General features: G+C 35.8%; 2 protein-coding genes across 3 annotated transcripts; both read left to right on the top strand.

Moving 5' to 3' along the window:
* Positions 1-475: 475 nt before the first annotated feature.
* Positions 476-4065, top strand: LOC148861541 (small ribosomal subunit protein eS21-like). Its single transcript, XM_088984602.1, has 4 exons — positions 476-654; positions 1049-1142; positions 1269-1401; positions 3731-4065. Exons 1-4 carry the CDS (start codon positions 543-545, stop codon positions 3794-3796), a joined length of 405 nt encoding a protein of 134 aa, XP_088840728.1. The 5' UTR covers positions 476-542; the 3' UTR covers positions 3797-4065.
* Positions 4066-8847: 4782 nt separating this feature from the next.
* GH3.9 (putative indole-3-acetic acid-amido synthetase GH3.9) lies at positions 8848-13885 on the top strand. 2 transcript variants are annotated; one of them, XM_088984604.1, is made up of 6 exons: positions 8848-9539; positions 10546-10815; positions 10992-11269; positions 11585-11686; positions 11983-12818; positions 12925-13885. In XM_088984604.1, the coding sequence occupies exons 3-6, from the start codon at positions 11088-11090 to the stop codon at positions 13506-13508; spliced, it is 1704 nt and encodes a 567-aa protein (XP_088840730.1). In that variant the 5' UTR covers positions 8848-9539; positions 10546-10815; positions 10992-11087; the 3' UTR covers positions 13509-13885. The 2 variants fall into 2 exon arrangements, with proteins under 2 accessions (XP_088840730.1, XP_088840729.1); XM_088984603.1 differs by lacking the exons at positions 8848-9539; positions 10546-10815 and having other exon boundaries at positions 10919-11269.
* Positions 13886-14128: the final 243 nt, after the last annotated feature.

The raw sequence follows: 14128 nt of genomic DNA on the forward strand, positions 1-14128 counted from the left end.
GAAATGCGAAAAGAAGAGGGTCTTTGTCAAACGAAGAAAGTTCAGGGGTATCTTTATTGCAAAGAAAAGTACGGGTGGTCTTTATCACTAACCCCATAGTACAAGGGGGGTTTTGTAATTTATCGTATAATATATAACATATATATATATTATTAGTATATACCAATTGGTTTGATTAACTGCAGATTTTTTAATAAATTAATCCAAACCAAACCGAAATTAATGGTTTTTAATAATATCAAACCAAAACCAAACCGACCAATTCGATTAACCATTTTTCGGTTCGGATTTGGTCTGCTTTTCGGTCAATTCGGTTTTTAGGTTCCTTTTGCTCACTTGTACCAGCCTGAAGACCGAGATGGAAATAGTGTCAAATGGTCATGGGCCGAAATTGAATCCCGGTCTGTGAACATGTGTCTAATTGTGGGCCTCCAGGCCTGTACTATGTCAAGGCCTAGGACGAGCTTTTGGAGCAAGAACAGGGCCCGTTGTCAACCAGGTCAAGGGCCAGATTGTCAATAAAGCAAGATGGAGGCGTATTTATGGCATTGAAATCTTTTCAGCAAAATCCTATTCTTTCGAAGAAATTAGGGTTTTGCTGTTGGAATCTCGGTCCGTCTTCTCAACATTCGCAGGACTCTTTCATTGCCTCTGGTACGCTCTCTAACTTGGATGAATCGATCTTCCCTATCATCTTGCTTGGAAATCTCTGCTTTTCTTAGGCTTTATTGCGTTTTTCTTTAATGTTCTGTTGCGATTGATGAGATTGAAATTGGATATCTGTATTGCGGGTTTTATGGGAACCATTGTTTTCTTTTTATCGATTAATTAATTGGTCATTGATCTTTTCTCTTACCTCTGGATGGTGTTTCTTTCGAATCAACTGTCCGTTTTATTAGGGTTTGTTAAACTACCGAATACGGTTTCTTTGAGATCTCAATTGTAAACTTAAACTGAACGTGTCCCCAAATTGTACCTTCTCAATTGTATTCTCCTTTATAATACAAAAATTGTATCCATGATTACTCAACGCATTTGCTTTATTCAGTTCTGCCAGTCTGGTTTCTCCGAGCCGTTGAAACAACCACCAAAATGCAGAACGAAGAGGGTCAAAACATGGATCTGTACATCCCCAGGAAATGGTATACACAACCGTGTCTCATATTTTCTATCACCCTTAAGAGCTTGCTTATTCTTCCTGTTTTCGTCTATGTTAATTAGATATTGAAGTTTTTGTTTATTTACTACCTATGGTTTATGATTTGCAGCTCTGCCACAAATAGGCTTATTACTTCGAAGGACCATGCATCTGTCCAGATAAATATTGGGCATGTGGATGAGAATGGCATATATACTGGCCACTTTACCACCTTTGCTCTGTGTGGTTTTGTCCGAGCTCAGGTTCATCTTCTGTTCACTTTATTCGTTATAAGAACCCCTCTTCTAAATTTAAATGTTTACAGTTATGCTGACCTTAGGGATGGTGCTCGTCCATGTTGTAATTGTACAATAATTCGTTATAATTTATTATTGAAGAACTTGGATTACTACAACATAGGCACAGAAAATTTGAAAATAATAATTGCACAATAAGGCAGAGCACTTGTATCGGTGGGTCTCAAAATACCATGTGCTTTGTGGTGTGACTGAACTGGTTTGAGAGAAAACTAAAGAAACAGAAAGCATCTCAGGGTAAAGACCGAGATGCCCCATCCAGTGTCTTGGTCTGTATGGATATTTAGAATCTTGGGTTGAACTTTATTGTTCTCTGTATTTAAAAAGTTGAACTTGGACCTTTGTTGTCTCAGAATGGTATCTGGTCCTGGGCTCTACCCTGGCTAGCCATTTTTGACATATCTCACCATCATCAATATTGCCCCAGCTTGTTGGGGTTTTGTCTATCTGCATCTTATTTCATCATTTTATGGTTAGTTACCCTGCTAAAGAATGGGCTGCCAAATATAGTTGTCATGATCTCAAGCTTTAAGTTCTGGCCCTTGAGTTTTGCTTTCCTCAATTTTGCATCCAAACATTTCCCAATATTGTTGGCTATTGCCATTGGTTTTCTAATAGCATGTTAATAGCATGTAATAGCTAGAGGTAGACATTGTTTAGTCTACGTGAAGTGACTTTGGTGAAGAGCAATTAAGGTGTCTGTCATTTGATGATGCTATGTGCTTCTGATTTCCGCAGTTTGATGAGCCTATGTGCATTTGAGATTAAGTAACATAATAAACATACTAAGTACTAACAGGTCTCTAGGTGCACTTTAATCACACTATTTGGTCTGTAGGCTGTAGAATGTTCAAAACGCCATTTGAAATCTTAAATAGATGGTTTTGTTAAGGTTGTAAATGCAATCTTTTGTGTTGAAATTTGCCATGTATTATTTCTTGCTATAAGCATGATTTTTATTGTACTGTTGAGTATAACCACCTTTTATTAAAACAAATAAATTTGCCATGTATTATTTCTAGTGATATTAAGAGGCACTCCTAGGCGCACAGGCAAGGCGCATACCCTAAAATGCGCCTTGCCCTGGTCCTAGGTGCACCCCTTGCAAAAGCTGCATGCCTGGTGTGCCTTGCGCCTCAGCCTCAAAAGATGCAGCCCTTATTTGCTGATGTTGTTTGTCATTCATTGCAATATGATATCTTCTTAAAAGGCAATGAAAGCTATAAAATCATTATTTTTTTATATGAGAAATAAGAATTTCAGACCCTAACATAGTCTTGTTCGGGCTTGCCTCGAGAGGCGTGGCACAAAGGCTACTCATAGAATCAAGAATGAAATATGTTTTACATCACATTAGCCACTTGAAGCAATGCAATTAAGGAAAAAAAGAGATTGTGGGTTTTACATGCTTGAAAATGCTTTATATGTTTGCTTTTATTTTTAAATTTTCATTTGAATACGCTTTACATTTTATGTTTATCTATTTAAAATTTAGATAATAGGTTATTTAAAAACATTTATTTTAACGTTTAAGTTTATATATTTTTTTAACATTTTGTTTAATGTTTTTTTGCATTGTTTAAAAATTTTTGGCATTTGTTTGAATTTTCTGACTTTTTTTTTATATTTACCTTTTTTTTTTGTAATTTTGCACCTTGCTTAAAAAGGTGTGCACCTCGCCTTGTGCTTTGCACCTCAGGCACAAATTGGCCCTTGCGCTTTTAAAACACTGTTTATTTCTTGGAAGAATGGTTTACTAAAGCAAATAAATTTCAGCCCCCTGTTGGCTAGTTCTCAATCATTTATTGTGTTCACTTCTACTCTTGAAAATGTTCTTTAGCACCATTGTTTTCCATTTGGGTATCTTCCGAGGATGTTTCCATAGTACACAGGTAACCATAGACACATTTTACACTTCTCATGGGAAGGTTATCGGCATTGTCTCATCCATTGTATAATGCACACTTGAAAGGTTTATGGAGGATGAAATTAGGTGAGAGTCGTAACATCATATATTTTCCTCTCCAAAATAATCAAGCAAAGATATTGCTTGGATGTCAACGGCGTTGTTATGTTTGGATAGTGCCATTTATTCTTGAGTGATCTGTTGTTGAAAAGGGTCACAAACGCATGTATGAACTAATGTATTTATAGTTTGCTCGAATTCTTGTGTGGTACTTCCATCTTTTTTGTGCTGTTTCTTGACTGAGGTTTTCTTGTTGCTATACACTGCAACCCTATCTAAACTGATGAAAGAAAACCAATGGTTTTGCAGGGAGATGCTGACAGTGCACTGGATCGTCTCTGGCAAAAGAAGAAAATCGAAGTTCGACAGCAGTAAGCAGAGATGATTGGCTGATTGCTGCTGGTGTTTTGCTCCTGTTTGGAGACTTTGATAATAGATTCATTGAACATTTTACCAAAGGATTGAGTATGAGTTCTAGTTCAGTTGTTGAGCTTTTTTTTTTTTTTTTTGCAGTTAATCAGTGACGTGGATTGGATGTTGTTGACAAATATGTTTGTGGAATGATGAAGAATGGTGTAGTGGTTATAGAAGACATCTATTCTTGAGTAATTTTGATAATGACCTTTGCATTTTTTTGTGGTGCATGATACTCTGCTTTCTATCCTTCCTCGGGCTCCATACAAATGTAATGTGACGATCCCACGTGACATTTTGCTGGTTAAGGTCATTTAACATGTCCTAGATTGATAGAACTCCATCCCCATCGTTGGTGAGTCTGAATCTGCTGTCCAGAGACCACAGCACATTGCTGACCACAGCATAGCATATCTGGACGAAACTTTTGCTGTACACACTTTTGGCAGCCTGGGCTGTCAACAGCACCCTCCATGACTGGCACTTTTTCAGTCCACCCTTACACCTCAGCAATGCATTATTTGGGCGTGGGCAAGGTTTAAAAGTGTTGGGATATGTTTTGGATACATATGGATATGGATGAAAAATCAATATAAAATTTAATTAAATCTTAAAAAATATATTACTAGTTATATTTACATATTTTATATGATTGCAAATAAGTTATTTAAATTTAAAATATCATAATTCAATGATTTATATTAAGTGTGATATATAGGAGACAATTGGTAATCATTGAAAAATGATGGAATAATTAAAATGTAAAAGAACAAAAAAAAAAAAAGTAAAATGTGAATGCCAATTTTCAAAAACCAATATAATTAAAATGTGTATAAAATTTTTAATAATTAATTCTAGTATTTATTAATAAAAACTTTTCACTCATTAAGAAAAGTGAAAATTTATTTAAAATTAAAAAATACATATGATCGTAGCAAACAAATATGTGTGGTTCAATGGTGAATTTGTGGTTGTTAAAATCAAGTAGCCAAGTTTCAAATCTTGCTATAACTAAAATTTCAAGTTTTTACACTAAAAAAATGAAATTAATAATAGGGGACCATTAATTACAGTAATTAATGAGAGAATTTGAATTAGGCGCTAAAATTTAAATTTAAATTTAAATTTGTTTTGGAGTAATTGGCTAATTAATGAAAGAGAAATTATACTTAAATAAACGATATTAATGAGATATTCAATATTAAATATGGATTAATGATATAGACCCAAATTGTATCGGACTATTTTGGGTCTATATCGGTCAATAGAGATTCGAAACAGCCCAATACAGGATCGTATAAGCCGATACGTACTAAAAGAAACGGAATGAATGATTTATACACGTTGCGCATATCGGGTTCTTGTCAGAACAATACGTATTAGCCAATACAGACTAATATGTTGTGATATTTTGAACCTTGAGAACAGGTTGGTTCATGAGAGACCCCGTGGATTGGTGAATGTCAAGCTTTTTCTTTGGCTTTATGGAAAATGGAATCACTAGGGAAGCAGGATTCATGTAGCCTATCCCATATAGCTAGAATAGAGATTATCTTGGACTACCTTTTTCTTTTCATGTATACATAGGAAGGCCGATATCGTAATCTAATTTACCCAAATTCATCTCTAGCCATTAGGGGTCTGCAAGCCTTAGAAATTGTTCCTATTAAAAGCAATGATCTTATTAGTTCAGCCATTTCAGATGTTATTGAACTGTCCTGAGTTTTATTGAATTGTCTTGAGTTTTTATATGCTTACTAGCGGGTACCTATGCAATGCATAGGATTTATCAAAGAAAAGTGAGATACTAGAAATTAATAATTTTAGTAATTTGTTATAAAAATAATTTTGTAATTTAGATTAATTATATTAACATTTTTAATAAAAATAGTAAATTATTGTTAATTACTTAATAATTAATTATTTTTTCATATTATCTATTAGTATTTTATTTTATTTATTTTAATTTATTAATACTTAAATGTTATAATCAAATTGATCTATAGATTAACTTTTCTATTCATAATTAAATTAATCTAAGCCCAGGCTCAAGGTTTAATATTTTAGATTGGATTCCGGTTAATCTTCAACCTGACCCAACCCCCAAATGTTACCCTAAAGAGCAATGTGAAATTCATAATTAGACTGAACCAAAACTAAGCACAACCCATGCATGCATTATTTTTGGATTTTTAACTATCTTTAAATAAAAATTATTAATATTGAACCCGAAGGATCTATGGGGGATAAGTTAACCTCATTGTGTAGCATAATGAACCAAAAAACATAAAAGATCTAAGGCTAGATTTTGATAGTGTATTAACAATTTTATAGGTTGTGTAGTTGAACCCTACCCATACTAGCATAATAATATTTGTCTCGGCTTGGGATAGGAATAGGCTTGCCCGTGTTAATTATAAAACTATGACAAGTGGGGGGATGGGGGGGGTTCATGGTGGGGACCATATTCCTTGTCCCTAATCTCGACTTTGAAACAAATCACCATCCTTGACCTTGATCCCCTCTATGGATAAATATGACCTTCCATCCTCAATTCCTAACAGAGATGGATTCTTTATCAGGAACATGAAACCTTAAAATTTTAAATTGAAATTAGGGTAAAATACAAAAATTTCCCTTAAAGTTTCTAACAATCATAAAAACCTCCCCTATAGTTTCATTTTAAAAAATATCTTCCTTGAACTTTTGAGAAACTCAACAAAAACCTCCCTTCACCTTCCCATACGGAAAAAGTTAGATTGATGCACCCGTTTTTTCTAAATACCCAATCTACCCTTTTATAAATTATTTTACATACAAAAATACTAAAATAGTCATATTTTAATTTGATAAAACCTCTTTTAACAGTCATCTTCTAACATTTTTGTTGAGTTAAAACAGGGCTATTTCGGTAATTTTGTATTTAAAATAATTTATAAAAGGGTAGAATAGGCATTTGGTAAAATTGGTGCATCAGTTTAACGTTTTCCGTATGGGAAGGTGATGTAAGGGAGGTTTTTGCCGAGTTTCTCAAAAGTTTAGGGGAGGTATTTGTTAAAAAGAAATTATAGGGGAAGTTTTTATGATTGTCAAGGTTTTTGTATTTTACCCTTAAAATTATTTTTATAAAATATATTTACTTAAAATGAGGGAATTTTTTAAAATATAAAAGTATTTTAAATATATTTTGATATATATATATATATATATATATATATATAATTGGGGTTAGGGTGGGGCGATGTATATATATATATATATAATTGGGGTTAGGGCGGGGCGATGAATTCACTCCCCCATCTTCACCCCCGTCCTCGATTGGGTATCACTATCAATCATTGTCCTTGCCAAGGCAATCCCATCCCTGACCTGATATTGAGTGCCCAATAAGACGGGGAACATTATCCCTATTCATATTCAAATCTTATTAATTCATTAATTGTTAGAAAACTATAATTTAAAACTTAATTACTAAAATTAATAAAAATATTAAATTTTAACAAATTTTAACTAGCAACTACTAAAAATTAAGAAATTAATAAAATTAGTAAGTCATAAATTAAAAATTAACTTGCATTTGAATTTTATTTAAAAATAGCTAATAAGAATAATAATAATAATAAGTAAAAAATTTATTAAAAATAATAAAATAAACCACTTACATTCTACATAAAATACTAATAATAGCCTAATTATAAATGCCATATGACTCCTACTAAGGGATGATCATTTATAACTTAGCCCAAACATGGCTAGGCCTACAAATTTTTGGGCTCAAGCAAATATTTTTTTTCTAAGATAGGTCTAGTTTAGATCTATCCAACCCCACACATAAGGCGGACAATAGGACTGGAGATAACTTGGGTTCATATTAAATCCAACTACATCCACATCTACTTTGGATTATGAAATCCTTTGATCCGCATTTGCATCCGATTATTATGTCAGCTTTGGATCATATTTGGATTTAATTTGCAACCATCTTATACTGTTTAAAATGACCAAAAAATTAAATAGTTTTAAGAAAATCAATTATTTTAAAATATATATGTATATAAATGTATTAAGTATACAATATAAAGTTTATCAATTGTAAAGTTTATATATATATATATATCATTATATATTATATAATATATTATATGTATACATAATTATACTACATATATACATAAAATAATAAATTTTTATTGGACTTGAATTTTAGTTAAATCAAATAGGGCTAAATTTGTATCTAATCTCATTATTAATTGGGTGCAAGTTCTAACATCCAAATTTGGAGTCAAATCAGCTATTAGATTTTTGGAATCCATTGACAGCTCTAGCGGGCAAGGCCTGAGCTATATAGGTATATAGATAAGCCCTATTTTTTGGATTTGGACTTGAATGAATGATAAGAGGGATTGTTTTTGGTCTCAGAATTATGAGCCTGATTGATACTTAACAGTGCCATTGTTCAATAGAGTGAACCATAATATAAATTAATCTGAACATATGGCTGGAAGGATAATCATAATTTAGTTAGCCCGACAACTCATGTGGACTCAATTCATACCATTAACCATTGTGCAGGTTTCAGTTTTCTTTATCATTCGACTTTTCACCAAAAAGGCTGAAAACAACTTCCACATTAGAGAGAGAGAGAAACTGATTTATGGCCAACAAAGACGAGGCGCCATTCAGTCCAAGCCTAATTTTACATCCCTTTTGCAGAAAAGCATAAAAAAGACCAGAAGGAAAGGGCCCATTTAGGAATAAGGATTCTTTTGTCGTTATGCCTATAAGGCTATAAACAAATCTCTTTCTTTTGTCAAAATAATAATTTCCAAATAAATAGAAAGAAAAGAAAAGAGGGATCAAAGAATATTAGTATGCATGTTGATTTCTCCTTTTTCCTCTTCACTCCTTTGTGACTTTTGTGGCCCAAAGGCTGTTAGTTAGTCCATGTATTCCATAATGCTCTGGCTCTGTGCTGTACAGACTATTGAAAGTTGTTCACTGTGGTTTTCTTGTCCTTGTTTCTGCATGTTGCCATCATTTAGAGTAGTAATGGGGGTGGCCGGAGGGGTGGAGATGTTAGTACTTTAGAACCAGTTGGGCTTTCAGGAAAGTTCCGTCACATATGGACATCTGCAGTTCTTCAAATGGTGGGGAGAATGTCAGAATGTTCTTTAGATGCATGCAACTGGACTGATTGAATGCCTGATAGAAGGCACCACCCAATCACAGATTTCAAGGGTTGGATGATACAGGGAGCTTAATTTCAATATTGGGTTTGGGGGGTCATCAGAGTATCTGGAATTGCCCCATTAGTCTAGTACATCATGCTCTACTTTCTCATTCAATTCATTACTGCATCTTCCTTTCAACTAGAAAATAGTGTGTGAGTTCTGAAGCACTAGCACTATTATTCCCTTGCCAGAATTCATGGATTAGTGGGGGAGGTGAGGGTCAGGGTCCCTCAAACGTACTACTGGTTGAAAAAATGGCCAAAAAGGAGATGCGCACCAATCCATCTACTTGAATGAGACATGCTTTAAAGATGTGGATTAAGACTTTTGTCAATCCATGGCCAATTTGGATAAGGATGTTTGCTCCTGTACATTTCATCCATCCCATTCTATTTCTTTTCTCTGACCAGATGTCAGTGCTATGAAAGTTGATAGAATTACTTCAAATCCAATTTCATTAAATCCAAATGATGGTAAGGACTATCTTTTTAATTTGATGAATTCATGGATATTCGAATGACCCTTTTTATAATTTCAACTTGGGTTTATTTTTTATGGCTTTGGGGGCTGTTGGTTTTCTTAATTAACCATAGAAGTGCAATCAGGAAATGTTTCTTTTCCATTACTGTGATGAAAATTTCTTTCTCTATCAGTACTTACACTTTATTCAGGCATGGAAAGATGCAACGGGGTGAATTGCATGGGTAGCCACCATTTTGAACTAGATATGAGCAATCTCTTCCCTGATGCTTAGGTATATTTCATACTATTTATGTTAGGAAAGTGTCGTATTTTTCAGATATCTAGAGTTCTGGAGTGAGATTCTTTGGATCGATGGTTACTGTCATTGCTACTTGGAAAAAATGACTGAATTGAATGGATTGAATTATGGTCTCTCCATCGATTTTCAAAACATTGCCATTGTTACACATAGATGTCTTGTATTTGAAGTGTAAACTCTAAGTGAGACAAAAATGGGAGATTTTACGAGAACTTACATACTTTAGTGGGAAGAAGCAGCATCAAATCTGAACATTTCTAAACTGATTAACATTCAACACTTCTCCTGTAAGTTTTTTATTTGTTTCTATATATTGTTTTGAGGGCTGAGGTAGGTGATTGATTTGGTTGATGGGAATAAGTGGGTACCTGCCCTTATCTTCCTTGATGGGGCGGGTATTTTTGCTTGAAGGATAGGTTTTGGAATTCTATAAGTATGATTACGAGTAAGGTATGGTATTAGGTTAAATCCGATCTTTTTATGTAGTAGATATTAAATATAATAATATTTTGAATTTTATGTATAAGAATAATTGATAGATTATGTATTTTTTACATGTCTTAATCAAATAATTAAAAATTTTATTGTATATATATTATTTCACAATTTCACTTATTTAATTTATTATTTATATATAATAAAAAATTAGATGTAGATTCTTGAAATCCAATCCATTACGGTTTTTGAAACATGTACAGGTTTGAAGGACTACGAAGACGAATAAGGTCTACACTTTAGAAAACCCTTCTCGATTTGGGTGTCGTCATATCTTCTACACGGCCATTCTTGCTTTTGCTCATCAATGGGTCGTAGAAAAACTGCACAACTTGGATACAAACCGGTAGAAATCAATCAAGTTGGTCTACCGCCATAACTTCAGGAGTGAAGCCAATTATTTTGCACCAGTCGATCAAGAAAAGCTCTTGAGGGCCCACAGTACTGGCAGAATCAAATCGTATTAGAGATGCGTAAGAAAATTGATCAGTCATGGGTATAATTTAGTAATCAGAATAATATCTTAGCCAGAGACTATTATTATAAATAGACCCACATTGTGGAAGGTTTCTGTTTTCTTTTCTCTACTTCTACCTTTGTATTTGCTCTCTTAATTTTATCTCTCTCTCTCTCTCATATGGATGGGAAGAAGTTAGAGTACAAAGGGGAGGAGGCACTGAAGGAACTGGAGAAGTTAATAGAGAGGACTGGGGAAGTTCAGGAGAACCTTTTAAAGGACATCTTGATGAAAAACAAGAACACTGAGTACTTGAACAAGTATATGAAAGAACCCACCGAGGTGACAACGTTCAAGCGTCTTGTTCCGGTCGTTACTTACGCTGATATCCAGCCATACATTCAGAGAATCGCCAATGGTGAAGACTCTTCCCTTATATCCGGCCAAACCATAACTGAGATGCTACGCAGGTGGGTCTGTTTGTCTTTCTCTCTCAGATGGACTTGGAATTTGGAAGTTGAAACTTGAAAGAGATGACACAAACACAGGCACATACATGCACACCCCACATGAAGATTAAGAAGAAATGAGAGAAAAATCCACACAAAGAGACAACCCAAATAGAGAGTGGAAGCAAATAACACTCCTTAGTCTTCATTGCAATATGCTAGTTAGCCATTTTAGAGCTTTATATATGGTGTTATGGTCTATATTCTTTGTTTTGTTATGTTTGAGATGGAGTCCCCTTATGTATTATATTGCTGTTTACGGTTCTTAATTACCAGTTCTGGGACTTCGGCTGGAGAGCAAAAGCTGATGCCGTCGATCGCAGAGGATCTTGACCGTCGAACCTTTTTGTATAATCTCATTATGCCGATCATGAACCAGTAAGACTTTCCAGTTTCCATATTTGCATTAACGTCCAATCTGCCTAGCTATAACGTAGACAATTGATATTTGATGGATATGGTGGACCTATATATAAATCAAAACAGTCCACTAAAAAGCCAACAAATCCCTACAAAAGCTTTTTTGGTCCAGCCACCGGGCACCGATTCAGGCATTCTCAATCCAAACCTGGTCAATTGTTCATTATTTGACCATGAAGGTTGTTGATTCCTGTAGTTTGAATGTTTGATTGATTAACCAGGTCTCTCTCTCTATTGGCTCTCTTTCCCTGCAGGTATGTCCCAGGCCTCGACAAGGGTAAGGCCATGTACCTCTACTTTGTGAAGAGTGAGACGCCGACACCCTCCGGCCTACCCACACGGCCTGTCCTGACCAGTTATTACAAGAGCAAACACTTCAAGTGTCGACCGCCGGACCCTTTTAACGACTACACCAGCCCCGACCAGGCCATCCTTTGCACTGATAACAAGCAGAGCATGTACTGCCAACTCCTAACCGGCTTAGTCCACCGACATCAAGTGTTACGTCTTGGAGCTGTGTTTGCGTCGGCCTTCCTCCGAGCCATTAGCTTCCTTGAGCGCAACTGGGTACACTTGTGCAATGACATAAGAACTGGTTCTCTCGACTCTACCACAATAGTCGATCCCGGATGTCGAACAGCCGTGTCAGACGTGCTAAGGTCACCCAACCCACTTCTTGCCGATGAGATCGAGGCCATCTGTAGGTGTAAATCATGGAAGGGGATACTGTGTCAGTTATGGCCTAGAGCCAAGTACATTGAAGCTGTAGTCACTGGGACCATGGCCCAATACATACCGGCCCTCAATTTCTACAGTGGAGGGAAGCTACCTTTGGTCTGCACCATGTACGCTTCATCTGAGTGTTACTTCGGCGTCAACTTGAATCCCTTATGTGATCCTGCAGAAGTGTCATACACTCTTTTACCCAACATGGGTTACTTTGAGTTCATCCCCTTGGGTGACAACGGGCGATTATTGCTGATGATGGACGCCGGCAATGAAGAAGAAGTAGTGCCAGTTGATAAGCTGGTCGATCTTGCCCATGTTAGACCTGGCTGCTATTACGAACTTGTCGTTACAACCTTTGCTGGTAAGTCAGTCAAGCATTGATTGATTAGTAAGAGAATAATCCTAAATTAAACCTGACTAAAGCAAATTAAAACTGATTCTTCTTCTTTGTTGGGACTTGGGAGTAGGACTTTATAGGTATCGCATCGGAGATGTGCTCCAGGTGACCGGATTTTACAACCGCGCTCCACAGTTCCGATTCATCTGCCGGCGGAATGTTGTATTGAGCATCGACACCGATAAGACGAACGAAGAGGACCTTCACAAGAGCGTGTGCATGGCGAAGAAGCTGTTAGAACCATACAATGCTCTACTTGTAGAGTACACTAGTTATGCTGATACGTCGACCATACCTGGGCACTACGTGTTGTACTGGGAGGTGCTGCACCTACAGCACTCATCGACGACCAACGGTGTGATATCTCTGTTTGATGCTCACCTCCTGCCGGAGTGCTGCTCTACGGTAGAGGAGTCACTTGATTATGTGTATAGACGATGCCGTGCATACGATAAGTCTGTGGGTCCCTTGGAGATACGCTTGGTGGGGGCAGGGACATTCGATGCGTTGATGGACCTTTGCATTAGCCAGGGGGGTTCGATCAATCAATACAAGACTCCGAGGTGCATCAAGTCTACTGCTGCACTTGAGTTGCTCAACTCTAGGGTTAAGGCTTGCTTCTTTAGCCCAAGGGATCCAACATGGATCCCATAATTTAGCTATAAGTTATTCATAATCAAATGTACTTAGGACCCGTTTGGTTTGCAGGAACAGGGGTCTGGAATTGGAATCGGAATGAGCTAACTGTTTGGTTGGATGGAATAGGAATCTCATTCCTATTCCTGCTGGAATGACATTCCCCCATTTGAGGGAATGGCCATTTCCTATCCCTCCCTTGAGAATGAAATCTTATTTCTGCTGATTTTAATTTCCATTCCTGCCTGAACCAAACAGACAATGAAAATTGATCATTCTGATTCTGATTCCGATTCCAATTATGAACCAAGCGGACCCTTATAGTCTTCTACCTTGCTAATTTATTATATGTTGGAATAGAAATGTATGCGTCAAACTAAGCTTTCAGTTTGTAATTTTTGTATGTCGAAGATTTTGGTCGTTGATCACTTCATCTTCGATGTTTTCAAAATTAGCCAAATGACAATCTTATTTAGGGGTGCTTAGGGTTCAGTTAATCGAATTATGGAGGTTTTCTTTTGAAATCGAAATGGTTATATCATTTTTTTTGTTTTTTGTTTTATATCTTCAAACCAAAACTGAATAGGTACTACTTGTTAACTGGTTGGCTGATTCGATTATTTAGTTTTTTATATTTG

Source organism: Nelumbo lutea, chromosome 4 (assembly GCF_056320005.1).
Source record: "Nelumbo lutea isolate HS-2025 chromosome 4, American lotus-T2T, whole genome shotgun sequence".
Taxonomy (NCBI): domain Eukaryota; kingdom Viridiplantae; phylum Streptophyta; class Magnoliopsida; order Proteales; family Nelumbonaceae; genus Nelumbo; species Nelumbo lutea.

Bases quoted from the DNA above. Each gene is read 5' to 3' on its own strand.
- GH3.9 (XM_088984603.1), top strand. From the start codon at position 10,980: ATGGATGGGAAGAAGTTAGAGTACAAAGGGGAGGAGGCACTGAAGGAA. The intron at 11,270-11,584 runs GTGGGTCTGTTT...CTTAATTACCAG, and splicing joins ATAACTGAGATGCTACGCAG to TTCTGGGACTTCGGCTGGAG. The intron at 11,687-11,982 runs GTAAGACTTTCC...CTTTCCCTGCAG, and splicing joins ATTATGCCGATCATGAACCA to GTATGTCCCAGGCCTCGACA.
- LOC148861541 (XM_088984602.1), top strand. From the start codon at position 543: ATGGCATTGAAATCTTTTCAGCAAAATCCTATTCTTTCGAAGAAATTA. The intron at 655-1,048 runs GTACGCTCTCTA...TGCTTTATTCAG, and splicing joins GGACTCTTTCATTGCCTCTG to TTCTGCCAGTCTGGTTTCTC. The intron at 1,402-3,730 runs GTTCATCTTCTG...ATGGTTTTGCAG, and splicing joins GTGGTTTTGTCCGAGCTCAG to GGAGATGCTGACAGTGCACT.